Source organism: Corvus moneduloides, chromosome 20, assembly GCF_009650955.1.
Source record: "Corvus moneduloides isolate bCorMon1 chromosome 20, bCorMon1.pri, whole genome shotgun sequence".
In the NCBI taxonomy this organism is placed as follows: Eukaryota; Metazoa; Chordata; class Aves; order Passeriformes; family Corvidae; genus Corvus; species Corvus moneduloides.
Genome location: NC_045495.1, coordinates 1,145,449 through 1,173,297, shown reverse-complemented (window position 1 = coordinate 1,173,297; position 27,849 = coordinate 1,145,449). Strand labels below are relative to the sequence as shown.

At 58.3% G+C, this 27,849-nt stretch overlaps 2 protein-coding genes across 4 annotated transcripts; both read left to right on the top strand.

Moving 5' to 3' along the window:
* Positions 1 to 333: 333 nt before the first annotated feature.
* Positions 334 to 22,268, top strand: CUEDC1 (CUE domain containing 1). Of its 3 annotated transcripts, XR_004243969.1 has the most exons (12): positions 334 to 426; positions 12,502 to 12,964; positions 13,608 to 13,735; positions 14,565 to 14,691; positions 16,085 to 16,268; positions 17,030 to 17,113; positions 17,768 to 17,857; positions 18,314 to 18,407; positions 18,576 to 18,634; positions 18,947 to 19,017; positions 19,239 to 19,768; positions 20,498 to 22,268. XR_004243969.1 is itself a non-coding variant. In XM_032129908.1 (11 exons), the coding sequence occupies exons 2-10, from the start codon at positions 12,674 to 12,676 to the stop codon at positions 19,012 to 19,014; spliced, it is 1,125 nt and encodes a 374-aa protein (XP_031985799.1). In that variant the 5' UTR covers positions 334 to 426; positions 12,502 to 12,673; the 3' UTR covers positions 19,015 to 19,017; positions 19,239 to 22,268. The 3 variants fall into 3 exon arrangements, 2 of the variants coding, with proteins under 2 accessions (XP_031985799.1, XP_031985800.1); XM_032129908.1 differs by having other exon boundaries at positions 19,239 to 22,268; XM_032129909.1 differs by lacking the exon at positions 334 to 426 and having other exon boundaries at positions 7,217 to 12,964; positions 19,239 to 22,268.
* Positions 22,269 to 23,797: 1,529 nt separating this feature from the next.
* Positions 23,798 to 26,028, top strand: MRPS23 (mitochondrial ribosomal protein S23). The gene is made up of 5 exons (XM_032129910.1): positions 23,798 to 23,928; positions 24,039 to 24,206; positions 24,834 to 24,911; positions 25,021 to 25,144; positions 25,609 to 26,028. The coding sequence occupies exons 1-5, from the start codon at positions 23,885 to 23,887 to the stop codon at positions 25,765 to 25,767; spliced, it is 573 nt and encodes a 190-aa protein (XP_031985801.1). The 5' UTR covers positions 23,798 to 23,884; the 3' UTR covers positions 25,768 to 26,028.
* Positions 26,029 to 27,849: the final 1,821 nt, after the last annotated feature.

Sequence of the window (27,849 nt, the reverse complement as noted above, 5' to 3'; positions counted from 1 at the left end):
CGGGGCGCGAGCGGTGCCGCCCCTCGATGCCGCCGGCCGGGCCGAATCGAGCTCCGCGCGCCGCAAGGGGGGACTCCGGCCCGGGGGAGACAGAGCAGTCCCGGGGGAGACACAGCAGTCCCGGGGGAGACACAGCAGTCCCGGGGGGACACAGCAGTCCCGCGGGGACACAGCAGTCCCGCGGGGCCCCGCGCACCCCCGCCCCCTCAGCCTCTCGGCGCGGCCCCGCTCGGCCCCGCTCCCCGCGCCCCCCCGGCCCGGCCCGGCCCCGGCCCCGGCCCCGGCCCCGCCGCGCCGCCCCCCGCTGCCGGGCACGGCCGCCCCCGCCCGCCCGCCACGTACGTCTCCCGTCCCGGCTCCTTTCCATGGTTCCCGGCGTGACTGGAGCCGCCCGCCGCCGCCCCCGCAGCGCGGCGCCGACCGCCGGTAAGGGGGGCGGGCCGGGGCTCTTTGTGCGCCGGGCCGGGCCGGGCCGGGCCGAGCCGAGCCGAGCCGGGCTGGGCTGAGCTGGGCTGGGGCGGGCGGTGCCGCTCGGCCTGCGCGGGTCGGGCCCGGAGCCGCGCGGGCCCCACCGGGGCTGGGGGGGAGCGGGGGCGCCGCCGGCTCGGCCTCCACCGGGGCCCGGGCGGAGCGGCGGCGGGGCTGGGGCCGGGGCCGGGGCCGGGGCCGGGGCCGGGGCCGGGGCCGGGGCCGCGCCTGTTGCGGCCGCTCGGCCGCCCCTCCGGAGCCGGGCCGGAGCGGAGCGCTGGGGGCCGCAGCCCCGGCACGGCCCCGCCGCTGCTCCGGCTGCTCGGCTCCGCCGCGGGCCTGCGCCGGGCTCGGGAGGGTCCCGCGTGCGGAGCCCGTGGGCCGGCGTGGGGCCAAGGGTGCCTTCCCCGCCTGGGGCCGGGCGCGGGCCGGCAGACTCGGCCGTGGGGCAGCACCCGCGTCCCGCTCAGCCCCGGAGCATCGCCGGTCCCCGAGCGTGACCCCTCCGTGCGCTGCGGGTTTGGTGGGTTCCTGCTGCTGGACATCGTCCCTGTCCCCTCCGCCGCCTTCATGGAGCAGCACACCTTACGCCCCACCATCCCCGCCATCCCTGCCATCCCTGCCGGATGGGTCATGGCTTGCTGCAGGAATTGGCGGGGCCCTGGGTTGCCACAGCAGTGGTGGTCACCTCCTGGGTGACCAGGGTCATTTGTGAGCCCCCGATCGGGTGCCCAGCTCAGCCACATATCACATCCTCCATAAGGATGGAGGGCACCATCCTGCCAGGCTGATCCTCACCTGGGGTTCCCATCCAGTGGGTTGTGGACAGACAGCAATGGAGAAGGAGTCAAGTGCAAGTCACCACTCAGAGCAGTGCTCTCCTGCACTGTCTCTCAGGCGGGTTGGAAAGGCTCTTTTTTTATTATTTTCTTAAAAAGCAGTGGAGTCGCACCTCCTCCTCACACCTCCTCCTGCTGCTGCCACTGACAACAAACACGGGGGCTGGAGCCGTAAGGATTTCCATGAGAGAACCACCATCCTGGGCTGACCCCGGAGGCTGCCGCTGGGGCTTTGCTGGCGGGGCTGCCCCGCGGCTGGGGAAGCTGTGGCTTTCCACACATCCTCCTCCTCCTCCTCCATCTCTAAGAACACAGGCTGAAGCGGCATCTGCTCCGCTGAGAAGCTTTTTGTGGTTTTCACAGAGGTTTTCCTGTGGAAGTGCTCAGCAGGAGTGCAGCACTGGGGCAATGAGACCCCAGGGGAGCCCTCTGGGAGTGGAGATTGGCTGGTGCTGGTGGTGGTAGTGGGAAGCTTTTGGTGGTTGTCATAGCAGAGGAGACCCTGCCATCACCTCCTGGTAGTTGTGCACTTGTGGCTTTTCCCACAGGTGGGTGGTTGGTTATCCAACCACCCTGTGGTGAGGATGTGCCTCATGCTGGCAGAGCCTTGTGCACCAGTCCCTGGCTGTCAACAGCCCATCCCTGGTGTCAGAGCATCTGATAGCCAAAATTGTTTCCGTCAAAGGTGCCCATCCTCTTCCCAGCCACAGAGTTCCTGGGAAGGCTTTGACTTTTCCAGAATTTTATTGAAAATGAGCTTTCAAATGAGAAAAAAAACGAACAAAGCACACCGACACCTGACCGTGTTGGTGGCGTGGCCGAGCAGCTTTGCCATGGCGTCCGTGCTGTGGTTCCCTGAGCCCTGGGAACAGCAGCATGATAGTGAGTGCTGGTGCTTATCTGCCTGCAGCAACACCCTCTGCGGGGGCACAGATAACCAGACATGCTGTGGCTGCTGGCATTCAGAGTGGGATAGCCAGGAGGGGATCCGGAGGGCCATTCATGGTCAGGGTCTGTGCTGTGAGGGTAAAATCCTGGAGTGAGACCTGTGGGGAGGGGGCTGCTGCCCTAACCCTGTGGGTGCACTTGCCTGTGGGGTGCTTGTGGTCAGAGCCGGGAGGCTTTGGGGCAGCACGAGGTGATGGTGGGGATGGTAATTGATAACTGTAAAATACGGAAAAAAAATTGAAATAATAGCACAGAGCTCCTCACAGGTGTGTGAGGTAGAGATGGGTCCCTCTGTGCCGTGGCTGTGGTGGCAACATCTCTGTCACCATGGCCAGGGTGATGGAGGGACACTGGCTGGATCCTCACTGCTGCTCGGTGGCACTGGGCTTGCAGCAATGGTGTGGGGACCAGGGTTTGGCTGTTCTGCCAGTTCCCTGGGGTCAGCACGGGCGCTGGGTGGGCACAGCAGCGAGCGAGACGGTCCCTGAATGGAGAGAGAAGTTGGAAGGACAAAGCCACCCACCCAGTTGGGTGGAAAGCTGGCTGAAAATAACAGGAAATGAGAACAGGGGGAACATCTTGGTCCAGCTCTTGCACCACTTCCGACGGGCGCGGAGCAGCTGCTGCCTCTGGGCGACAAGCGGCTGCGGCTCCACTCCTCCGTCAAGCAGCCTCACCAGCGGCGTGTCCCCACCGCTGGAACCGCGGGTGTCACCGCGCGTCGGCCACCAGCCACCCGCTCGCCCTGCCCCGGGGTGCCCCGGTGCTGGCGGTGCCGGGGGGACAGGCTGCGGTGCCCCGTCCGCGGTGCCCCCGGCCCGCCCCGCCGGCCGCCTTTGATGCGGGTGAGTGGCAGGTCCATTGTGGCCCCTTTGTGCCTCCCTCGGTTCTCCAGGTCTGCACAAAACCTGCCATGGAAACCAGAGCCAGCCGCTGCCCCAGGAAACCCGCAGGCGCAATTAGGTAATGCAAATAGGAATGCAAATTCCTGCCTCGACTTCCAGGGCTCGCAAAGTTGTCCCTGGGCCACCGATGTCCCCAGGCCACTGATGTGCCCAGGCCACTCGAGTCCCCCCCATCTGTGGGGATGGGGAAGGTGTCGGGGCAGGGCCTGACAGGCAGAGAGAGGGGGAGTGAGCTGCTTTTGGGGTGCCTCACGCCCTTTTCCGTCTCCCCGTGCTCGGTGGCAGCAGAACCGGGGCATCTCGACCCGTGCTGAGCTGTGACTCATAGGTGACAATATGACATTGATATTTTTTCCATCCTCTCTGTTGCTCAGCGACAAACAAACAAACAAGTGTGTCTTAAAACCCAGAGTAACTGCCTTGCAGGAGCTGTCCCCCGGCTGGTCCCTGGGGTCTGCCGGGATCTCCAGGGGTTGTTTTGGGGAGGTAGAGCTGTCTCACACCCCTGCTCAGAGGGTGTGAGCCTGGCAGAGGGAAGGCAGGCTGCCTATGCAGTGATGAGGACCCTCCTCACCAAAGCACACCGGGAATAGATGGGAAAGGAGATGACATCCACCCACAATTAACTCCAGGAAGCACAAACTCTTCAGGTCTTCCTTTCTAGGTGGCATTTACAAGCACTGGAGACTCTGGCTCTTCCTCAGGTCCCCAGAGCAGTGTGTGTGTGGAGTGGGGATAATGGGGCTGAGGAAGATGGAGAGTGGAGCAGTTAAGGGCGGATGCTGATCTGAGCTATTCCCCTCCCTGGAAGGAAGCAGTAAGGTTTTCTTTTCCATCTGCTGGAGGAGCCATAACTCAGAGCCAGGAGCCAAGGTTGGCACGTGGAAGGCATCATCCACAGCAATAATCCTGTGTGGGGAATGGCAGATCCTTTATGCCCTGATCTGGGCCTAGTCTACAGCTGTGCTGCTTAAAACCGAGCCTTGTTGATGGCTTTTATTTTTCCAACCTACAGCCCCTGGGTGCTTTGCTATCGGTGGCTGGAGTGGTGTGGGATGTGCATTCCCATTAGTGGTACTTTTTTGCAGCCTGCTTTTATTGCTGGGAAATGAGCTCTGACTCCTGGAAGTGGTATTTCTTCCTTCTGCCTGACAGCTGGTCGATCCCTGCCCTCGCTCTCTCTTCCCCAGGGAAGGCACACGCAGATGGGCACACAAACACTCCGGGATGGAGCCTGGCCGCTGTCCTTGGCGTAGGAAAGCAGGGCTGAGCGGGGGAAAATAGGGAGATAGCCTCCAGAAAATGGAGAGAACGGTGGCTGGAGCTCTGCTGATGGAGATGGGTCACTGGGATCATGTGCTGGGGCTGTAAGGCAGCAGTGGGGATGGGGGACAGTCTTTGGGGAGGATTCCCAGCTCCTGGAGCCTAAACTGTTACTTCTGAAATCCTGGTGGCTTTTAACCTCCCTGGCTGGTGATTACCACGATCAGTGCAAATCAGCTGGGATGGGATGTACCTGAATTAGTAATGCAAACTTAAAAATAATGAAAGAGAAGCAAGATGGGATTTTGAAGAAGAATGTGACCCGTTGTGGTGGCTGGGTCCAGCACGTGGCAAAGGGGCAAGGAGCAGAGCCACTGCTCAGGGCCTGGTCCCTTTGCCACCCAGAACACGGCTGTGCTGGCACAGGGGTGACTCTGCTGCTGAGGAGACTGAGAGCTTCTCTGAGCCTTGGCCTGGCTTCAAATCCAGGTTGGTGTCCCGTGTAATTTCTGTGATGTGCTGTGACGGAGCAATCTCTACATTCCTCCTTTCAGGGCTTTTCTCCGCCCCACAGTCCGGATTGTGCCGGGATGGAGCAGCCTGTGCTGGTTGGCAGGAGGGGTCTGATGTAGGGCCTTAATTAAATACCTGTCCCTGGTGAGGTGTAGCCTTTCAAGCAGGTTCTCCTCTGCTGAGCAATGTCACCCGGCACGAGGGAGGACAAAAGCCTGGCGCAATTACAGTGTGACACCGTGTCCCAGGACAACGAGGGTACAGCAGCGCTGGATTGTTGGCTCGGCACTTTCCCGGGGTAGCTTGCATCAGCCATATGGCTTAGTGACTCATAAAAAAACCCTCCTCTGTTTGTGACTTAATTAGTCCCTTTCTTCCCTGGCTCTTGGCTCGCAGTGGTGAGCACGGTGCTGAGAGGCTCTGTGGGATGAGCGGGGCTGCGGCTGGTCCTGCCCTCACAGGCTCATCCTGGGTGCCAGGGATGGCTGACCACAGGGTGGCCGGTGCATGCCAGGTGGACACCAGGCAGTGACACTTTGTGCCATGTATTACTGCCATGCTGTGGTGCAAGGGGCTGGGAGTGGGGGAAGCAAGGCGGGAAGCCCTTGTTCTGTCCCTGGGGACCCCAGAGGCTGTGGACACGGTGAGGGAGGTGCAGGACCTTCCCACCACGCACATGGTGTGGAAACCCAGGGCCTTTCGTTCTCCCTGGTTGTGGTTGGGTCCCCCAGGGAAGGGGGATCACAGCAGCCACTCTGTGATCACCTTTAAATCTTCTCAGCAGCCCCTCTGCCCAGGGGCCTGTCCTGGTGAATAATTCACCGTGTGCCGGCAGGGAGAGTTTTACTCCACTAATTTTGTTTCCATAGAAACTCGTGCGGTCTGTGCTCCAGAGCTTCGGGTGAATCAATACAGGATTTTTCCTTTGCACAGTGAGTGCCGGCCCTTAAACCCTGATGGCAGGAGAGCAGCCACCGGAGATGCTGGAGGCTGGGCCTGGTCTGCACCGCCTGTCCCTGCCTGTCCCTGCCTGCCCCTGCCTTTGTGGGATGCCCAGGGCCAAATCCTGCAGAGATGCTCTGCACCAGCCTGGGGCAGAGTCAGCCCAGCCTGATCCAGTATGTTCCTGCTATGCAGAGAGATGGAGGGGAAGGAACTGCCTTTACTCAGGCTTTTTCTTCCTTTTTCCCTCCCATCCTTTAATTTCCGTGACTCTTGACCTATAATGGCAAATTAGCAATTGGAATCAGCCACACTAATTATCCAGGGAGCGGGGTTGGCCCTGCCCCCAGCCTGGGTTCATGTTCCCCCACTCCCCTTTATCACTCACTGCCCAAACCTAACCCAAAAATTGCCCAGCAGCGAGTCCTCCACATGCCCTGCCCTGAGCCCAGTCCCCAGGGAATGCCACACACCTTTGTCTCCACAGGAATTTTTATTTTCTTTCACTCCCAGCTGCTTCCCGGCGCTTTTGTGCCGAGCTGGGAGCACAAAGGGAGAAGAGGGATAAGCAGTTAAGGATGGGTTTGCGTGACATATGGCGCTAGGGCTTTGCATGGCGACTGTGGCGAGCGCCGGGGGGACACCAGCGGCCACAGGGGTGCCTGGGCTTCCCTCCTGCCAGCCTTGGGATGGGTAAACTGAGGCAGGAAGTTTGGGATGGGCGCAGGGCCATCCCGTGGGACGGAGGCAGTGCTGGCATCCGGCCGTGGCGCGGTCGCGTGCGCCGTTCCAAAGCTCTGAGCCGATCGTTCAGCTGGGCCGTGTGTGTTTGATGTCGGCGGTGAAAGCCAGGGGAGGAAAGGTCACCGACTCCAGCCACCTCCTGGAATAATCTTATATCAGCCTCTCTGCTTTGGGCAGCCTCTTGGATCTAATTTATTACATGTTGGTGCAAGATAGAGTTGAACAGAGTCGCAGTTAAACCGTACAAAGGGATGCTGGGTCACTTTAATCGCTCACACTTGCTTGACCTATTTTTTTTTTAATCCCTTCCTGGAAACCTTATTTCATGTTTGAATTCCCTCAACTATTTTAGGAATGTCGTCCTACCAAGATCAAATTACCTTCAATGAAACCAGTGCAAGGCGGCCTCGCAAGGCAGGCGACTTTTGGATGAGGATCTAGTGCTACCTCATTAATGTGGGCTTAGTTTGGGGCGGGGGCTGTGGTCCTGCCGTGGAAAACGTGTGAAAGCCAGGGATTAGCGCTGCACAATGCCGAGGGGCAGGGGGGTGGCTCTGCCTCGCTTGGCACAGGGGACTGGGGGCACCAGGACCCCCTGGGAGCCCTGCAGATCCCTCTGCATCCCGGCACTGGCAGGGGGAAGGTGGGTGCTCTGGGTGCTGTGTGAGGGGTCCCCGGTGCAGCCCTGCCTGGCTCTGTGGTCCCAGCTGAGTGTGTCCCCCCCAGTTTTATCAGAGTGTTGTTGTTTTAGGATCCAGCTGGGTGCTGTGGAGGGCCGAAATCTGGTCGGCTCACAAAGGGCTCCTATAAATCTGTCCAGGAGGAGGGCATGGCCGGCCGTGGTGGGAGAGCAGTGGGTGCCCCGAGGCAGCGGCAGCCACTGCAGCTCTGAAACGTGGATATTGAGTGTTCAGAGTGCTGCCGTGTCCATGGGCTCTCCAGTAAAGCAGTCGGTGGAGAGCGCCTGGGCAGGAATGCTGACGGTGCCGCGTTGGGCTTGGGATCACTCCATGGCTCTCCCGGTTCCTCCGCACTTGCTGTGGAGCCAAGAGGGGAATTTCCTGTTGCAGAGAGGTACGTGCTGCACAGGTTCCCAAGCAGGGCTTACTTGTGCTCGCCTCCCTGATTGCTTTTGCTTTTGAAAAGGGCTTAAACCCAGCCATTTTAATATGCGGTAGAACAAGTATTAAAGGAGATCCTCAGGTGCTTATTTGTTTCCATGAAAAAGGATTTGCTCAGAGCAATTTTCCCAGGCTGCAGGCCCAGGAGGGGTGCACAGCATCCCCTGAGGCAGAGAGGAAGGTGACAAGAGGATTTAGGAGAGACTGGTAGGGACCCATCCTGCACATCCTTGGCATGTTTGGTGGTAGAGAATAACAATTTCTGTTCCTGATCATTTACTTTTCATCCCAATTTCAGTCCTGTTATAATCACACCTGTAGCTGCCAAGCAGTCACGTTCCCAGACTTCTCGTTCCCACATTGAGCAATCTCTTTGCAGGGGCCTGGCTGCAGCAGAACTCAGCACATCTGCTCTGGACAGAGCCATTATTTCTGGTTTAACATCCCTAAGTTTTGAGACTTCTTCCAAGAGTCTTCCCTCCAGAAACTGGGGGGGCTGTCAGCCGTTGTCTCCAAATAATCCTGTGCATGGAAAGGCTTCTGCACATCTGCTGTGCATCCCCAGCTGAGGCACCAGAGGCCTGGGCTTGCAGCCACCACGGGATGAGTGGCCTGAGGGTTGGGGAGTGCAGGGCTGGAGGGACCCAGCAGTCGGTGGTGTCACCCCCATGCTGGCTGCAGGGCGGGGTCCCAGCTCCAGCGTGTTTTCAGGGGTGATCTATGAACACAGCGTGGCAATAGCAGGGGAGAAGGGGCTGGGCAGTGTTTGAGCAATCCCATCTGCTGTCTGAGCTGCAGCAGACACTGGGGAAGGGAATATTCTCGTTTGCACTTGGTGCCAAGGCTCTTCCCTGAGCAGAGAGGGCTGCAAGCGATCAGTCCCAGTGCTTTTCCAGCTGCTGGCTCCTCCGGTTGGGCTGTGCTCCTCGCAGAGCCGAGCAACTGCTGCTTCCAGCACGACATTACCGGTCTGACCGACCCCCGGGATTATCCAGCTGCTCTTCCCAGGCAGCTGAGGGCTGGCAGCCTCCTCTTTACACCGTGCCTGCTCCCAGAGCTTCCCCTCGGGCCATCTCTCCATGGGAAGAGCCCATTTCTGGGAGGTACCGAGTGCCTGCTCAGGGGCTGGGTGAGAGCAGCCGTGCCCAGGAGGGATGCCAGGAGCACAGGAGGATGTGCCTCCCAGGCTGTGAGCATTATCCCTCCCCAGGAGCCTGACTGAGGCGTTCTCCTGGCTCTGGTCTTGTTCTTGGCTCTGGTGAGGGTGGATCTGAATTGTGCAAGTCATTGGCAGCTTGGGTGGGAGAAGAGCAGGGTGAACCCCTGGGCGGGCAGAGGGGACCTGCCTCCCAAAGTCAGCTTGTGTTTGGTTGTATTTTGTGGTTTCGAGGGGTGACCTAAGGGCAGGAGCTGCAGCCAAAGGTGTGCCAATGCCTGAGAACAGTGTGCAGTGAGACAGCAGTCATGCAGGTGTGTGGGAAAGTGTCCTGTGCTGTCCTGGCTACACAGTGACACCAAAACACAGCATTTTCAGTGCCAGCCCTGTCCCAGGGCATGAAAGCACTTGGATAAAAGCTGGTGTGGATGTGGCATCCTGGCAGCCCTTCCTAACCCAGTGCTGGCTCTGTGCCTGGCCCCAGCCTGGCACTGGGATGTCACATGGCACTTTCTCCGTGGTACAGGTCAGTGCCAGCACAGCCACCACTGCTGGATGTGGAGGAGGCTCAGCTGGGGTGAGCCAGGACAGGAGGATTTATCCTGTGCTGCCAGGGCTGGTGGGGCACGGGGATGGTGCCAGGCACACCAGTGTCCCCGCTGCTGACTGGCTGCTCTCTGTGACCTGTGGGACAGGGACACATGGACCAGGAGCTTGCAAAGCCTTTAAGCTCCTCCTGTGATGGAACAGCAGAAGGGCGAAGGATTATGCCTGTGCCTGGGTTTGGTGAATGAATAACAGCATTCAGGGTCCTTTTTGCAGGATAACAGGGCAGGAGCTATTGTCAGACAGGGAGAAAGTTGATCAGGCAGCAGCCATAAGAGTCATCACAGCCTCACTCTGCAAATGGGGCACGAGGGGAAGAGGAGCCCAGCCCGTGCCCCAAGTGCGCCTGTGCCCGCACATGGGCTGCAGACACCAACTTCTTCTTTCCTTTTTGGGAAATCCAAAGGATTTTGCTTTTCCTGGCATCTTCCCAGGCCCTCACTGACATCACAGAAATAAGGGCCAGGAACATGTTGAGCCCCTTCCCCAGCTGTCACAGAGGTCTGGCTGCTGTCCCCACTGCTCACCTGAAGACGCTGCTGCAGACATGCAGGAACTGGGGAGGATCCTCGGAATACAGCTACCTGTTGATCTTTTAAATCAACTCCTGCCAACAGGACCACTTGCTTTTCCCTGGATTTTAACTCATGCTGATGTAGTGATTTGCACTTCTCTGGATGAGCAGCAGGACTTTGAAAAAAATAGGTTTAAAAGCCTTCAGGGCACATGAACTGCCCTGGTCTGTGCCACAGCACCTGCAGCACCTTCAGCTGCACCTTCGCAGCAGCCCCTGCCAGCCCCAAATTCCGGGTGTATCTCAGGGCAGGGAATGTCCCAACACATTCCCTTGGGACTGTTTGAAGCCAGATGTGCAGCAGAGCCTTTCTGGTGTATAAATGTCTTGTTCCCATCCCTAATTTTGTTGGTCTTCTGACCAGAAGATTTCCGTGGCTCTGCACGTTGCTGTGCTCAATCACACTACCCAGCACTTCCAGGGAGTTGTCCCTCTCGTGCAGTGTTGACTAACACCTCCCCAGAGTCAGTGTTGGCAACAGGAGCCCAAAGGGCTGGCAGGGGGATTGCCAGTGCCTGGCACAGCCATGGCCCTCGTGGTTACAGGGGAGATATTAAATACACACTCAAAGGTCAAATGCTGGGACACAGAGATTCCCCAGCCACAGGTACTTTGGTTACTTTATAGAGATCTGGGGATTTCCAGCCTGATTTTGAGGGCTGATTTTGCTGTTTGAGGTTTATGGGCTGGCACAGCATTGCTGAGCCAACAGTTCTCCACAGAAACTCTCATGCCCATATGTGCATTGTGTGTGTGTTTGCAGTGTATCCAGTATACGCTGTGTCCCCGTGGGTGTCCAGGCTCGTTCTCCATCCTCTTGGAGTAGCCAAATCTCGTAAGGAGGTGTGTACCCTGTGAATGTGTTACAACTCAATTTAATACGTGACTAAACCAGCCATGCAATATTGCAATTAAAGTATAATTCCAGAGGTGTGAACAATGCCGGCTCTTTGCTGGGAATGAGTCAGGGGAGCGGAGGAGGAACCAAGCAGCAGTGTTTTATTAATTGACTCCAGCGGATTTATTTGTCCTCAGTGAATAGAGCCGGGCAGAGCTGTCGGAATTGTTCCTGCTTCACTTGCACAGTGCTGCTCCATGCCTGGCTCCTGGCAAGCTGGAGCAGATCCTGGGGACTGAGAATTACTGGGATGGAGACAGTTCCTGGCTGAGTGACCAGTTAAATGGATATTATTAGTGAGCAGGAGCAAGCTGGGGGCTCCCAGTGCTGTTTGGAAATGGCCCCTTGTGCCTGACAGCGATTCTCCTGCTTCTTTTGTACGGGTCCTGTCCTGCGTGGGAGCAAATGCCACGGGAAGGTGGCACTGGATGGCCCCTGGCACCATCCTCAGCCCGGGGACCGAGGTGCAGCAACTGATTGGGTGCTGGTGTTTGCACGGGGCTGCTGTTGTAGTGCATCCAAATGCAAATGCTTCCAGGATTACAAAAAAGCCAGGGAAGGAGAGCAGAGCGTGCCTGGAGCAGGAATCATCCCCGTGATTCCTCTGGTACCGAGCCAGAGCAGTGCTGTCCCTGGGGATGAAGTTGGGGGTTAAGGAGCGTGGCAAAAAGTGAACTTCTCCCCAAGTTCCTGCTGAGCTCTCCATGTTTTACAAGTGTGTTTCACTCTCAGCAGCCTCTGGGAGCCCCTGGAAACCCCTTGGAGCAGCTCAGGGCTGTGGGCTGGCACAGGGGCCGAGCACTGGGGACATGGCTGTCACACACGGTCTTGCTGGGCAGGGGAGAGCCTGGGTGACCTTCAGAGGTGACTGCTCCTCTTAATGGCTTGGAATCTGATTATGCCATTTTGCTAAGAAATGTGCTTGGCACGTTCTTCTGCATTAAATACCATTTAGGGACAGTTATCCTGACCTCTCTGCCTGCTGCTTAGGAAAAAGCCTTTGAAAATGATATTATGGATCAAAAGTGTTCCTGGGGTAATTCTGTTTCAAACAGTGGAGTTAATCCAGAACTGAATTTGGCCCTGCATTTTCAAACGAGAAGCAGTAGCTGTATAATCTGTTTATGGTTTTAAAGTGAATGTTAATCTTGGATTTGTTGGCTTTTCCAAAGGGTTGATTTGCCGTGCTGCAGAGCATTTTAGCCCCCTGCTCTGACACTCTCTGAGCCGACTCCATGTTTTATTTTAAAGAGTGATTTTGCTGTGTTTATAAATACATGTCAAACCTGGAAACGTTAAATCTGGGCAGCCTTCAGCAGTGGAAGTAATGCCATTTTTCTTGCCTTGCGTTTTGTTGGTACAGCTCCCGGCACGGCACATCCACGTTCCGGCGTGCCGCGCCCGCTGCGGGGGATGGCACAGTCCCGCAGGGATGGGTGGGATGGAACCGAATGTCCCCTGTTGAGACGGGGGAGCCTCTGCGTGCTGTCCCGTGGGTGACTTTGTCCCGTGTCCCCTCCGCAGGTGGGAGGATGCTGCCGTGCGCCGGGGGCTGACGAGCGGAGCCGCCGGCCGCGGGGAGCGGGAGCCCCGCCGCCCACCCATGGTCCCGGCTGGCAGGAGGGGCAGCCCCCCGTGAGGAGGGGCACGGGCACAGCCGGGACCGTGGGCGCCGAGCCCCCGCAGCCGCCCCGCCATGACGAGCCTCTTCCGCCGGAGCAGCAGCAACGGCGGCTCCCGCGGCGGCTCCTCCGCCCAGGAGCTCAACAACAGCCGCCCCGCCAGGCAGGTGCGGCGCCTGGAGTTCAACCAGGCCATGGAGGACTTCAAGACCATGTTCCCCAACATGGACTACGACATAATCGAGTGTGTCTTGAGAGCCAACAACGGCGCCGTGGACGCCACCATCGACCAGCTCCTGCAGATGAACCTGGACGGCAGCGGCTGTGACGACAGCTCGGACTCGGAGGACAGCATCCCCCCCGAGGTAACCTGCGTGGAGATCCTCTGCTGGGCTCTGGCTTCCACAGCCGGGTCACCGTGAGTGGGCACCTCAGTCTCATCCTGCCTCCTCCTGCCTCCTCCTGCCTGGGCACAGTGCTGCTCGACTGCTGCAGGCAGGCAGAGGTTTGAGTGCCCGGTTCAGCCAGGCTGCTGCACCCAAGATTGTCTTGGGCAGAGCTTCAGGCTGAAGCCAAAGTGCTCTCCCACCTCTCTCTCATCCCAAAACCCAACAGAGACCCTTCTGCTGCAGGCAGGCAGAGGTTTGAGTGCCCGGTTCAGCCAGGCTGCTGCACCCAAGATTGTCTTGGGCAGAGCTTCAGGCTGAAGCCAAAGTGCTCTCCCATCTCTCTCTCATCCCAAAACCCAACAGAGACCCTTCTGCTGTTGTCAGAAGGACTCCCCAGGGCTGTGTGCATCCAAGGATAGCACCTTCTTCCCTTGAAAGCAGCACCTTCAAACTCCACCAAACCCTGCTGAGTGCAGGAGGTCCAGTGCCAGGAGGTTGCCCGTCCTCTCTGCAGCAGCATTCAGCCCGTGCCATCCCTGCTTTGCTGCTGCACGTGGGGCCCTGGCCCACTGCGGAGCATTTCCCTGTCCTGCCCTCACCCCATCCTCTCACCCTGCAGATCTTGGAGCGGACCCTGGAGCCGGACAGCTCAGACGAGGAGCCCCCTCCTGTGTACTCCCCTCCCGCCTACGAGAGCCAGGCCTTGGGCAGCCGCTACCCCCGTGCACCGCCCACCCCCCCGCCCAGGTGAGCCCCAGCCCCGCACAGCTCCCGCTCCTGGGGCACCCTGTGCCAGCACACGGGGGGCAGGCTGCCCTCAGCTGGCCCTGGCACACCGTCTGGCCCCAGTTCGTTATAGGGTCGAGTGAGACAAAGCCAAGGGAGATGAATGAAGCTCACAGCTGGCTCAAAAATCCCTGTGAGGGCTTAAAACACGAACAGCTGAGGGGCCGGAAAGCCGCTCCGGCAGCATGTGGAATGGCAAAAATCAGCTCCTGGGGGCGGGGAGCGCTCGCCTCCACTGGAAAACACCAGGTGCTGGGTGGCCGGGCCCCGCGCCGGCTCCTCACCGCACACCTCGGCTGGCTTCACTTGTCCCCTGGCAGCACCGCTCTGGCTGTAGGTGTGGGGCTGGGGGACAGCAAGTGTGAGCCCCGGGCACCTGTGTGCCAGCCCCTGCCCTCTGTGCAGGCTGGGTGTGGCATCTGGTGAGAGGCGTTTGTCAGTTCCGTAAGCAAATCCCTGCAGTGCTGGGGCTCCACCGGGCTGGGTTTTGGGAGTCTGAGTGAAACAAGGAGGAGAAGGAAAGCCCAGCGTGCAGAGTTGCAGGGCAAGGCTTGAAATGCAGCTCCCAAAGATTCCAAACGCTTTAGGAAAGCCTTTTGCTCTCCAGAGCTGATGCTAACGCTGCACATTCGGGGATGTGCTGGGGTTTCCTGGTTCCCGAGACCACTGGTGGAGCTGGGCAGGCTCTGCTGTGCCAGGCACTGCTGTGCCAGGCCCTGTGCCCCGCTGCCATGGCAGGTGTTGGTGGGTTTCTCCCTCGCCAGAGGTGCTGCCTGTGCTTGCCCCGCAGGACGGACGTGCCAGGCCCTGGCAGCGCCGCGGCGCCCGCGCACTACAGGAACTGGAACCCGCCGCTCCTGGGCAACCTCCCCGAGGACTTCTTGCGCATCCTGCCCCAGCAGACGGCCGGCACACAGGTGAGGCTCGGCCACCCCTTCCAGCCTGGCTCCGTGAGGTGGTGTGGAGCACCATCCCAGTCCTCAGCCACCCTGAGCCTGCAGCATCAGCACTCTGGAAGCATCTGGGTACCAGGTGTGCACTAAACCGAAAGTTTTGGAGCGTGTCCTGTTCAAGAGACTGAAGTGGGCAAGGTGTCAAAGATCTCTCAGCGAGGCTTTGGTTTTTTTCCTGCCATTATCCCAATGATTAGTGCCAGAAATGCCACTTGCCATAAGCACCTTATATTTTCAATTATTTGAAAATCTTGCCCACTGCCCTGGTGAGGAGCAGCAGGACCAGTAATGCTCCTAAGGAGAGCAGCACTGCCAGGGCACTTGAGGGCTGCTGCAGTGGAATTTGGGTGGGAAACCTAGTGCAAGCCAGTGGATTTGCCCCTGGGAAATCAGAGTCCACGTGTACTCCATGGTGGTTTTAAGCCACAAGGTTTGCGTGCCAGCAGCATCCCATGGGGAACAAACAGCCCCAACACATGCTGGGCACCCAGCTCAACTCCAGGCAAGCCACAGTTTGGGGCATCCCTTGGCCTTTTGCTAACACAGGAACCCCTAAATGGGTCCAGCACCCTCCTGCCATGGTGAGGGGCTGGGGGGCCTGCAGGCACCCTGATCCTCCCTCCCTTTTCGTCTCCAAAGGCAGCCTGCCACGTTTTCATGAATGATTGCCCTGCAAGTTGAGCTTCACGGGCTCTATTACCTTTCTGGGAATAGGAGCATGCCAATTCATTTGGGCTCAGGGGGAGGAGAAGAGCAGCTGCCCTTTTCTTTCCCCAGTAATTGTGTGCTTTTGCTTTTTATGGCTCTCTGGGAGCAGCTACAAATCAGATAAATCTTGTAGGCAGGGATGAGGCTGTGCTGCAGCGTGCGGCTGTGCTGCTCCCCAGGTGCGAGGCGTCACGTGCCTCGTGCAGGGATGTTTGTCAGCGGGACATTGCAGACTCTGCTCTTTGGAGAAGGGAGATAGAGCAGCGATGCTGCTGAGAGCCTTCTCTTACCTCCACACCAGGTTCTGCCGTGGCACAACCACATCCTTTAGAGTTAATCTGTGCCAGCCTGTGCTCTGCAAAAGGAGCTCCAAAAGTTTGACCCATGGGATGTCCATCCCCTCCGCCCTGTCCCCCTTCCCAAGGGGCAGAGGCGGTGGTGCCCTGTCCCCCTTTGTCCTTTTTGAGGGCAGTGCCCTGGGCTGTGGGGCAGAGGAGAGAGGGACCCCTCGGGGGAGCAGCAGTCGGTGGCCATCGGGGCTGGGGGAGCTGCGCTGTAACAGAGGGGCAGAAGGCCGAGCTCAGCCCGAGGTGCTGCTGCAGGGACCCCCGAGATCACCACCCAACCTGTGCCATTTTTGCCTCCGCAGGGCTCCCACGGCTGCCGGCAGCCCGTGCCACGGGGGCTCGTCCCTCGGGGCCAGGGCTCCCTGGAGCAGGAGCGGCGGTGGAAGCAGTACCTGGAGGACGAGCGCATCGCGCTCTTCCTGCAGAACGAAGAGTTCATGAAGGAGCTCCAGAGGAACCGGGATTTCCTCCTTGCCCTGGAGAGAGGTGAAAAGTGCCTTCAGAAACTTCTGCTTTTTGGGTGTGTACCCTGCTGTGACACTGGCTGCTGGCAGCACTGCCCTGCCCGTGGGATCAGGGCTTGTGCCAAAGCAGAGCCAGTGCAGGATGGGGCCAGGCTGGTGGTCCGAGCTGCCCACATGCCCAGACTCCTGCTCTCCTCCCCCTGCCCACCCCTCTGCAGCACGTGTGGCAGAGCCCAGCAGAATCCATAGCAAGGGGCTTTGAAAATGCCCCCTGAGCCCTCCACAGCTGTGCACCCTCTCCAGGTGCTGGCAGGCCTGAATTGGAGAGCAGTTTTGCCATGATTGCTCCTTCCCTGTCACCACACTCCTTCCCAGTGAGCTGGTTGTTCGTCCAGTGCCACGGGAAGGGCTTGGGTGTGGATGGTTTTACTGCCACTGAGCACAGAGCTGCCCTTCCCTCCTTCTGAGCCTTCTGGCCAAGGGCCCAGCTCCCTCAGAGGTGTCGCTGGTGCTTTGCAGGGTCCTGGCAGCACCATCACTGCAGGTGGCAGGAAAACCACGGGTGTGCTCGTCATGTGCTTGTGGTGGGTGGGCAGTTCCTCTGCTGCTGCGGGCTCCCACCGAAGTGCTTGTGGTCGCTGTGCTGAAGCAAAGCCCCAGCTCCCTCCCTTGCCACCAGCCTGTCCCTCGGCAGCCACGGGGCCGTGAGGGGAGAGGGGAGTGGAGCCATGTGCTCTGCCTCGAGGGTCTGATCGAGCGGGCGCTGCGTTTTTTCTTTTTCAGATCGATTGAAATACGAGTCCAAAAAATCCAAGTCGACCAGTGTTGCTGTCAGCAACGACTTTGGTTTCTCCTCCGTATTATCAGGTAACTTCCAAGACACACGGGAGCATTGTCTCTCCGCAGCAGGATCCCCCACAGCCCCTGCATTCCCATCCCTCTGCCCAGCTGCCTCCAGAGTGCCTGTGGAGGGAGGAAACTGGCTGATCCCTCCCTGCTGCCCTCCCAGCACGGGAGAGGAGCTGGTGGGTGATGGGTGCTCCTGCCCTCCCCACGTGGAGGTGCTCCTGCATCCTGCCTCCATCCATCCCTGCCCTCCCATGGCCGAGCTGGAGCAGAGGATTGTGCCTGGAGGCATAATGACTGTTCCCGGGTAATCCTGATTAACCTTGGGAGCAGAGCAGCTGCCCAGAGTCAGAATTAGAGCCGGTGTCTGTCGATGGCCCTGTGCAGGGTCGGGTGAGTCGCAGGGGCTGGGCAGCCTGGCAGGGCTCCAGCTGGGCTCACGGACCCGGGGAACAGGGACGTGGCTCTGCGAGTCTCTGGTCCTTGTCTCTGCACCCCTGGTCCCAGGGGTTGTGTCCCCATCCAGAGCCAGCCCCACGTGCCAGTGCTCTCATCCCACCTGCTCTCTCCCAGCTCTGCCCTTTGCTGGTGCTGGAACTGGGTCATGGGAGTGACTTGTCCTGAGCCCCCCCTCACCATACACGCACTCCTGGTGACCAGGTGTTTGCCTTCCAGGTGACGTAGCTCCCTCTGTAACCAACGAGGCCGGCAGTGCCGTGTCCGATGATGCCTTATTCCGAGACAAATTGAAACACATGGGAAAATGTGAGTCGGTGTGCAGGCCCCGTGCTGGCAGCAGGATGCCTGGCAGGGCTGGAGGGCAGCTGGGAGTGGGGTGGGCAGGGGGAGATGGCAGCAGTACCTGGCACTCTCCCAAACTCATCCTTTTCTCTGGGAAGTCACAGCCTGCTTTTGCCACCACAAACTAGACCGAGGTCCTTGGGCAGCCTGAGCTGGGCTGCAGGCAGGGGTGACAGTGGGAGGGGTGGGTGAGGAAGATCGTGAAAACCCCAGCAAAAGGGTAAAAGACCAGCACCTCCTGCCAGGGACCAAGGTGTCCCTGTCTCCCTCTCCGAATCTGGCAAACCCAGGGCATCACCACAGGGTGCCAGGGTGTGGGTGGCTCTCACACCCCTGGCCCTGCCCATCTCCTTCCCATTGCCCGTGGCAGCTTTGGGAAGGGTTTTTGGGTGAGACCCTCACCTGGCTGCTTCCTTCCAGCCACACGCAAGAAGCTGTTTGAACTCGCCAGAGCCTTCTCTGAGAAGACAAAGATGAGGAAATCAAAAAGAAAACACTTGCTGAAGCACCAGGTGTATCCTGAAAGGGGCTGGGGAGCTGTGGGGCAGGGGGGCCTCACTTGGGTGCTCCTGGGGGTTCCCCAAGGGCAGCTCTGTGGCTGGAGCGTGGGCTGGGAAGGGCGATGGTGGTGCCACGGCCACATCCTGGCTCCACAGCCGGTTTTCCTTAGCGGAGGGCGCAGGATGGGGACGGCGGCTTCCACGGCAAATCTTCTCGACGATGTGGAAGGACATGCCTATGGTAAGGAATGCTGTGCTGGGTGTGCTGTGCTGGCTGCCGTGGTGCCTGGCCCCAGATCACCGCAGGGCTGGCTCAGGTGTGAGTGCCTGGCAGAAATGCCCCTGTGGGCCAAAACCTCCGTCCAGTGTTCTCAGGCGAGTTCTGGTAGAAACTCCCCAAGTCCCACTGGGAATTCTCTCTCTGAGCAAGGAAATCCCTGCCCTGGGGAAAGCTGGGCTGCCTCCCCTGGGGCTCCTCCTGGAGCTGGGACTGAGGTGCAGTGGTGTCCTGGTGTGGAGGTGGCTACAGCCCCCGCCTGCCTCTGCCTTTCAGATGAAGATTTCCAAGCACGGCGGCAGCAGCTCCAGGAGGAGGAGGAGACGCCGAAGGAAGGGCAGTAAACGGTGAGAGGCACCTGGGGATGGATGATAACTTCTGTGTGAATGATCCAGCCTGGCTGGAGGAGGGGCCACGTGCTTTGGGCTGTGTCCAGAGTGTGTCCTGGTGGGGACAGGCCCCATCAGTGGCCATGGGTGCCATGGCTGGGAGAGCCCCTGGTGCTGTCACTGTGTGGCTGAGGCTGAGCACATGCTGTTCTCCTTCCCTCCCCTTCCCCTCCCTGCAGGTCCCAGCACTGGGGTTTCTTGCTGGCACAGGATGTGCACGAGGCTTCATCAGGAGATGGCTGGAAAAGGAAAAACCCACCCAACAAATCACCCAGATTTTGGCTGTTCCCCCTCTGCTGCTGTACTCCTCTGAAGTACAAGTACTGAAGTGAGGCACAATGTTTTCTTACCAGTGGTTTGAAAACAACTTTTCCTATCGAGCAAATCAGCCAAAAAGGAAAAAAAAAAAAGGAAAAAAAGCAGGCAGCTGCTGCGAGCGGCTGCGGAGGAGCCAGTGGAGCTCGGGCTGGGGAAGAGCAGCCCCGCCTGCTCTCTCAGCCGGGCGGCGGCGCAGGAGGAATGAAATCAGTCGTACTAACGAGGATCCATTCACACGTGGGGTCTGCTTGGCCGGAGCACTCCTGAACATATCTGTAGTGGTCTGATGTAACTTTACTCTGCGCACACCGGAACAAAAACCACGTGAGAAAGGGAAGCTAACAGCCGTTGTCTATTATTGCTAGGAGTAATGAGCAGAGATTCAGATCAGGTAATAGTCAAATAATATAAATTGTTTATAAAGGAAAGGCCTTCTTTTCCTAGGCGTTTCACTTTGAATTAAACCTTTGCCTTCGGCATTGCTACAACTGCCTTGAAGTTGGGACGCTTTGTGCCGCCACAGGGCAGCACCAAGGGCTGGATTTCACACCGGTTTAACCCTCACTGATGGAGCAGGACATGTCCCGCCGGGTGTGGGGTGCTGGGGGTGGTCCTGGAGCCTGGGAGCTCCAGGGATGCCCCCGCTGTAGGTAAGAGGCAAAGCCCAAGCCGGGGGTTGGCAGGGCTGGTGGAGGTGTTTTCAGCACGAGAGGCTGTACAGGGGCTTGGGGGCACTGCTGGGTTTGGTGCAGGGCAGGAGCAGAGCCCCTTCCTCGTTCTCGCAGCACCGGAATCCTGCAGCTCGGGGAGATGCTGTCAGGCTAAAAATAATTACATAAACAAATTCCTCCGCTGTGTAAGTAATGAGTGACGAGCGTAAAGTCAGAATTCGCTCCCGCCAGCACATTTTCTTCTCCTTTATCGGCACAACGTTCCCTGCCAAATGCAGGAGGTGGCTCTAGACGTGCCTGTTTCACTCTCTGGCTCCCGCCAACCAGCACAAATGTTGCAGGATTGGAGCTGCGAAGGCGGCAGACGCAGAAGCCCCAGCCATCAAACACTCACGCAAGTGTTTTCCCTGCCTCTCCGCAGGGTTTGGTAACAAAAGTCCCCATTGCAGGCGCTGGCTCCCGACAGGCTCCTCTTCAATCCCAACGGAGCTCGCGTGCCTTTGAAGTGGACGCCAAGATTTCCTCCCCCGCGAGCGCTGCAGCTGCTGCACCTGTTGAGCGCTGCTGTCGTCCCCTCGCAGCCGTGGTGGGGATCGGGGGCATCCCGTGAGCTTCACTTTCTCCTGGCTCCTGGCCAGGGGCAGGGCTGCTTCCAGGTGTCCGGGGCTGCAGGGTCTGGTCTGGGTGATGTCTCCATAGCACAGACGGGGCTCTCCCGCAGCACCAGTACTCAGACAAGTTCTGGGGTGCCAAGGACCAGGGCAGGATGCACTGGGCTTGGAGCACCCTGGGATGCCAGCAAGCTTTGGGTTCCTAAAATCAAAGCATCAAAATTCCCACCCCACCCAGCCCATACCAGTTTTGGTGTCCACTCCTTTGGATTGAGGAGCGTGCCCTGAGTCCTGGCAGCCCAGTGAGTGACAGGTTAGGGCCATCCCAACCACGCTGGCTGTCGCACACCATGGGCAGCACCCCTGCTCCTGATAGTGTGCCTGGCTGCCAGGAGGTGCTGGAAGGGCACAGGATGTCCTGGGCTGCTCTGCCCTGCCCAGGGTAGGATGTGGGTCTGGAGGAGCACCTGCCTCAGGGTGCAAGGGGCTAAGGGTTAATTGGGGAACGGAAAATCCTTTAGTCCCTGGGTGGGACTTTCATTCTGAGGGTGGTGGAGAGAAGGAGGGGCTCCTTCCCTACCCTCTGCTGGCCCTGGGGGCCGTAGGAGGCTGCCGTTACTCCTTCCCAGCTCTGCATATTTGGAAGAAAATCAAACTTGGAAGCGGATCAGCTTGTCACCGTTCCAGCTCCTCTTAGCTACCGAGGGCTTCAGTCCCAGCGAAGTTTCCATGAGCGCAGGAAGCACCAACGGGCGGGAAGGGAATTCTGCTCTCCCAGACGAGGAGGTGCTGGCAGGAGGGCTGGCCCGGCCCCGGCTCTCGCAGCACCTGCCGTGCAGGGTTTGAGGACGGGCTGGGTCGTGCCGTGGCTGCGGGGATGGGCTGAGCTCTCCTGGGAGGCTGGCACAGGGCCACAGCTCAGTCCTGCTGCACTGCTGGCTTCAGCAGCAGCCGGGGAAAAGAGGGGACACTGTCCCTCCTCTCAGCCTGCTCGTTAAGTGACACGTCCTGAGTCACCTCTGTAACCCAGCCAAGGTTTGCTGGTGGAGCAGTCCCAGACCAGCAGCTGCCTCTGCCTTCTGCCTGAGCACATCCCCGAGGTGCCCGGCACCCTCTGCTCCCACTGAGCCTTGAGAAAGGGACAGCAAGGAAGGGTGGCCGGGGGCTGTGAGCTGGCACAGGGCCCTGGGCACGTCTTGGCCACCACCACCCAACAAGTTGCCCTTAAACATCCCAGGCCAGGCACAGCCTCTGGATGATGTCACTCTGTAGCCGTGTCAAAATATCTTGGAGGCACAAAGTATCATTTTAATGGAGAGGGAGAGGGGTTGTTTATATGTCCTGTAAAAAACAAAAAGTCAGGTCTAAGGAGTGGAAAGGCCACAAACCCGGCTTGGGAGCCAAAATGCATTTCTTACATAAAAATGTACAACTCTCAGTGATGTTTGTATCATTTCTCTACAAAAAGGTTTAAAAAGAACAAAACAAACTGATCTGTGATGTTTGTGAGTGTGGCTATTTTAGAATTTATTTCCATACGTGATTTTTTTCTTAAAGATGTTTAATAGTATTTCCTATAATAAAGTCCTGTTGTACTCTTAACACTGTATATTTTTTAACACTGTGTATTTTTCTACTCTTTACAGGGGGAAGAAGAAAGAAAGGGGGCTGGGGAGGGAAGGGGCAGCTCTAGCCCAGCTCCAGCTGTGCCCCTCAGATGCAAATGCCCCAAATCTGCCCTGGTTTGCTGCCTCCCTGCTCCTGATGGGGCTGGATTTGTGTCCAGTGATTTCCTCAAGAATCCAGTGACCCATCACTGGGGAAGCAGTTCCTGCTGTGGGCAGCCCTGAGGGGCAGTGGCAGGGCCGGGGGGCACACGGAGCATCCCCCTCCCTTGCAGGGATGGGACAGAATCCACCTGTCCTGTGCCAGCTCTCCGGGAGCAGCTTTCATTTCCTGTCAGGATTGGAGCTTCCCAGTCTCACGTGTGGCTTGGAAACCTTCCGTGTGAAAGAAGAGCCTGGAAAAAGTCACGGCATTCTCGCCTTAAATATCAAAAGCATGGAAATGCTGGAGAAACCCTGGCTGCTGCCTTGGTGCCGCAGGGAGCGCGGCGGGGAGCCAGGGCTTCCCGAAGGGCCGCAGAGCCCAGTCCTTGGAGCAGCTCAGATGCAGCCCTGGAGCAGTCCCAGCCACTCCCTTTGGAATTCCTCTCCTCCACAGGGACGGGGGTTTTGCCCTCAGACCAGCGTTTTAAGGAAGGCAGCGGCTGAGAACAGCGCAGGGCTGGAAAGCGGTCAGCTGAGGATGGGGCTGGAGATGTGCGAGCCCGGGGATACCTGCTGGCTGCCAGTCTGCCGTGGAAATTTACTGCCCCCTTCCTTCGCCAGGCTGGAAGATGGAAGCAGAGATGTGTTTTCCTTCCCTTCAGCTCATTCTCAAGCTAAGGGCTGCACCTAGTGCCCAGGGCTGCTCCCAGCCGGGAAAGGCTGCCTGCAGCAAGGCTGTTCACACCGGGCCTGGGGGGAGCCGCTGGATTTTATAAACCGAGGTTAAAAGCACACGGCGGGACCCTGCGGTGGCCACGCCGTGTCTGCTGCAGCCTCCTGAGCCCGGCGGGCAGGGCTGGGGCTGTCCGGGGCGGGCTCCGGCCACGGGGCAGCCCCAGACAGGGCCTGTGCACACCCCACTGTCCACTCGCCGAAAGTGCTGGACTTGGTGAACCTCGAGGTCTTTTCCAACCTTGATGATTCTATGACAAGGATCACCGAGGCTGCCAGAGCTCCAGCAGCGTTCGGACAGCGCTCTGAGGGGTGCCCAGGGCGGGGCTGTTGGGCTGTCTGTGCAGGGACACGAGCGGGGCTCGACCGTCGCTGTGGGTCCAGCTCGGGATGTGCCACGATCCCGTGAATCCGTGACATGGCGGCAGCAGCCAACAGGAGACGAGGCTCCCGCGAGCCCCGGGACTGCTGGCGCTGCCGAGGCTGGGGCTGAGGGTGCCGGGGCGCGGCCGGGACGGCGCCGGGGCGGCCTTAAACCGACGGGGCGATCCGCCCGCGCCGCCGCTCGGCCAGCGGCTGCCGCCGCCTGCGCACCTCCTCCCGCTGCCGCTCGGCACTCGGCCGCGCGCCCTGGCGGCCGCTCCGGTTCCGGTTCCGGTTCCGGCTGTGGGGCAGCACCGGGCCGGGCTCGGGGCGCTCCGGGGGCCCGTTCGGCGGGGCCGCCATGGCCGGGAGCCGCACGCAGAAGATTGGGAGCGTGTTCAGCCGGTGCGGGGAGGAGGGTTCATCCGGGGCGGGGGCCGGGGGATGCCGGCGGTCCCGGTTCTCCCGTGAGCGCGGCGTCCTGAGCACCCCCCGCCGCCGCTTGTCCCCCACAGGGCGCGGAACCTGGTGCGCATCGGGATCATGGAGAAGCCGCTGTGGCTGGACGTGTACGCCGCGTTCCCGCCGCTGCGGGAGCCCCTGTACCGAGTGCCGCGGCCGCGCTACGGGCGGGTCACGGACGCGATCCCGCCCATCCTCTACCGGGAGGACCGAGAGCGAGCGTGAGTCCGGCCCGGGCGCCGCCGATGGGCCTGTGCCCCTCCGGCCCTGCGGGCAGCGCAGAGGGCTGTCCCCGGTGTCACCGGGAGGGGACGATCCGCGTTGTCCCTCGGGGAGCGCTCCCGAATCAGCGGCAGCCTTCGCTTCGTGGTTCGCGGGGCTGTTTGAAGTCAGTGGGGTGGGGTTTGTGCTGTTCCCTGTGTGTGCAGTGGCTGCTGGAGGCTCCTCTGCGGTGGGAAGGGCAGATCCCTGTCGGGCACGGAGCTCCAGGCTGGGTTACCCCGCTGAGAGGGAGCTGCTCCGACCCGCTGCTGCTGGTGGTGCTGCTGGTGCTGATTAACTGGGCTTTATTAATACAGTAAAAAAGCTGGAACAAACTTCTGCAGAATCCCAGACTGGTTTGGGTTGAAAGGGACCCTCAAACTCATTCAGTCCCACCTTCCACTATGCCAGGCTGCTCCAAACCCTGTCCAGCCTGGCCTTGGACACTTCCAGGTGTTCATAAAGGTTCTTGTGAAAAGGAGAAATAGTGTGAATGCTCTTACTGCCCACTAAATTAACTGACTGTGCTGTTGTCTATTTACTCTTGATTTAGCTGCAAAAACCAAACTCTTTCCTTTTCTGACCAGGAGATTTTACAAAGTTTATGGCAATGGCCCAAGACCTTTTGACCTGACACGGTTAAACTTCAAATCTACTTGCCAGAGGTAAGATGATAATTAAACCAGGAATATTTCTGAGACTGTCTCTTTCTCCCTGTTCATCAGTGAACCAGAACATTACTTGTGAGTGTAAAAAAGCAATTTTGCAATCCAGGTTCATTGAGAAATACAATGAACTGAAGGAAGAAGGGAAGATTGAAGAGGAGAAATTGTTTGAAGAAACAGGAAAAGCCCTTTTGGCCAGTGGGATCATTTTACAGAGAAGAGGAACAGATAAAGTGAGTATTAAATATCCACAGAGTTGCTTGGCTGGTGGATGGAGAAAACTCCACTCCCAGGCCCTTAACGGTGTGTTGGTGTGAATTAAATCTGCAGCAAGGCAGTCACACACTTTGCTCTTGGCCATGAATGTGTCTGGCCAAGGTTAAGGGACCTGTGGGTCAGGAAAGATCTTGTTCTGGTGATGAAATGGATAATCATTCAAACAATCCATGGTGTATCTGTAGAAACCTTTTGGAACTTTGTATGTTTGTTGTGGCATTGTGAATTTTCCCATCTTTTAGCTCAAGGTCAGCAGCCTCTCTGGGAGTGTCCTGCCCTGGTGACACTGTGTTGTACCTTCATAATAATCTCAGCATGAATTAAACTTTTTCTGGGCACACAGAGGGCCGTTGCTCTCCTCAGGCACTCTTCAGAAGCTTTTCCCACCCTGTTTTATGTGTTTTTCTGTCCTTCCCTGCAGGTAGCACAGCAGGAGCAGCAGGATGCTGCATCCAGGGATCCTGCCCTGCACCTGCAGCTCCAAACTGTGCTGGAGGAGCTGCAGGAGAAGAGGAAGGATGGGGAGGAGCAGCCACCAGAGCTGGCAGGGACACAGAAGGAGAATCCCTCTCCCTCCTGACAGCCCTGCTGTCCTGTGTCACCTGCCAGGAACCAACCCCCACCCCTTGTTTTGGGACATTTCCCTCAGGGAACACACCTGAGCATCCTGGTGCCCTCCAGGCTTGTGCATGTGACACATCCTCCCCTCTGTCCAGCTCCACATTGACAGAGTCACAGATAACTCTTATTTTTTTTTAGGGTTCATGACGGTTTTCTGAAGTCAGGTTGGAAAATATGAGTGAAAAAGTGGAAAATTAAAAAATTTTCTTTAAAAATTGGAGGTTCTGCCTGTTCAGGTGTTTCATTTGCAGTAGCAAAGATGTTTCCTGCTGTGGGAATGGCAGATCCTGTTTGATGTGTTCCAGCAGCTGTCTGAAGTGTCATCTTTTTATAGCTGATTGGGGAAAGGTGCTATTTATAGAAATGGCATCATATGCTCTTCCCATTGCATCATTTGCTTAAATCCAGAGCGGGATGAAGTGTGGCAGTACCAGATAATTGGGAGCTTTGCAGGTTTTTAGTGACTCCTAATGAAATTGGTCACCTTTGAAGTGTGAAAATGGGATGTTCCAGCTGCTTGCTGAGGGAAAGGTGATGCTGCTTAGGAAACAGTCACTGGAAATTTGGCATGAGAAAAACATAAGGAAATAACAACCAATCTTCCTGGGATTTTGAGGGAGTTCTTCCCATGCCTGCAAATCCAGTGGCTGGCTGATCTTTCATTAAACATTTTGGCTTGGGCTGTGTGAAAGACAAACACTGTTTGTTTTGCCTCTTTTCATTTCTGATTTTTTTGTGTTTTTCTTCTGTCTGTTATTCTTTAAAATACCAAACTGCCACCCCCTTCCCAGCAGGTGTAAATGATGTCCAATCTCTCCCTCCCTGCCCAGTTCAGTGCTGCTGCTGCTGCTGTGTGTGATGTAGGAAAGCTCAGTGGCAGGGAAAAGCAGGATGTAAAAATGCTCGTGGTTTGGCTTCTGTGGTCAAACTTTATTCCTAGTTCTGCACTGTAGCTCAAGAGGAGTGCAGGTTTTCTTACAAAGAGCAAAAATCCCTCTGTTTTAGCAGTGATCCATTTCCAGATTGAGCAATAACATGGAATTTAGAGCCCTCACAGAGCCTCGGGCTGTGCCCTGAACGAGTTGCTATGCAGAGCAGGTGAGGAGAAAGCTGGAATTCGTTTTATTTTGTGTTGAAAAAAGTCAGGGGGGTGGCTCTGGGGGCAGATCCCTCCCAGCGGGACCGGCCTCCCTAAGTGGGCTCAGCTGGGAGCCCTTGGATTTGCCCTCAGGCACAGCTGAGGCCTCGGAGGGGTGGAGTGAGAGACCCCTCAGGCGTTTTTCCTCCCCTTTAACACCTGGGAAGTTGATGGTGACCAGCTGCAAACCATTAATTACCATGACCACAGGCGATGACCACAGGTGAGAGGGTTATAGGGTGATTGCCTCGTGCCCACGGAGCCCAACCACGATTCGGGAAGTGCAGAAAGCCTTGGATTTGTGGAGCAGCCCCGTGCTGGGAGGGTGCAGCGATGCTTCAGCTCCTGCTCGAGCAGTTGTGCCCTTCACTGGCGGGTGCACCCCGTTGTTCCCAGGCAGGTACGTGGCCAAATGTGCGGGAGAACCTGGAACTCTGTAAGGGATCCTCTGTTTTCAGTGGAGGGGAGAGAGAGGGGGAGGAAGGAGTCTTCCCATGGTGTGAATGTGGGAATTCCCTCTTGGAAGCTCCAGGGCAGAGCCAGCCCTGGGCCGGGCAGGGGCAGGCCGTGGTTGGAATGTTTAGCGCCGCGGATTTGTTGTGTCTGGTGGGTGCCAGGGAGCCCACGGGATAAGGGATGCGAGCCGGAGTGTTTGGCGCAATTAACATAAAACCAATTAAACCCACTGAGTTCGAACAGCGTTTGACGGGCTGGGAGGGAGGTGCCGGTGGTCGGGACCTGCTGGAACTCAGGCACTTTAATTAAGAGGTTCTGGGCAGCAGCCGGGGGCCGATTCGGCGCTCCCGGGGCGTTTCCCCGGCAGCAGCAGGCGGTGTGAGGGGTCGGTGCGCAGCCCCGGCCCCCGGCGCTCCCCGCTAGGTGGGAGCCGCGCTCCGCGCTCCC

Excerpts from the sequence above, each read along its gene's own strand:
- CUEDC1 (XM_032129908.1), top strand. The coding sequence starts at position 12,674 with ATGACGAGCCTCTTCCGCCGGAGCAGCAGCAACGGCGGCTCCCGCGGC. Across the intron at positions 12,965-13,607 it reads AGGACAGCATCCCCCCCGAG|ATCTTGGAGCGGACCCTGGA; the intron begins GTAACCTGCGTG and ends CTCACCCTGCAG. Across the intron at positions 18,408-18,575 it reads CACTTGCTGAAGCACCAGGT|GATGGGGACGGCGGCTTCCA; the intron begins GTATCCTGAAAG and ends CGGAGGGCGCAG.
- MRPS23 (XM_032129910.1), top strand. The coding sequence starts at position 23,885 with ATGGCCGGGAGCCGCACGCAGAAGATTGGGAGCGTGTTCAGCCG. Across the intron at positions 24,207-24,833 it reads CGGGAGGACCGAGAGCGAGC|GAGATTTTACAAAGTTTATG; the intron begins GTGAGTCCGGCC and ends TTTTCTGACCAG. Across the intron at positions 25,145-25,608 it reads AGAGAAGAGGAACAGATAAA|GTAGCACAGCAGGAGCAGCA; the intron begins GTGAGTATTAAA and ends CCTTCCCTGCAG.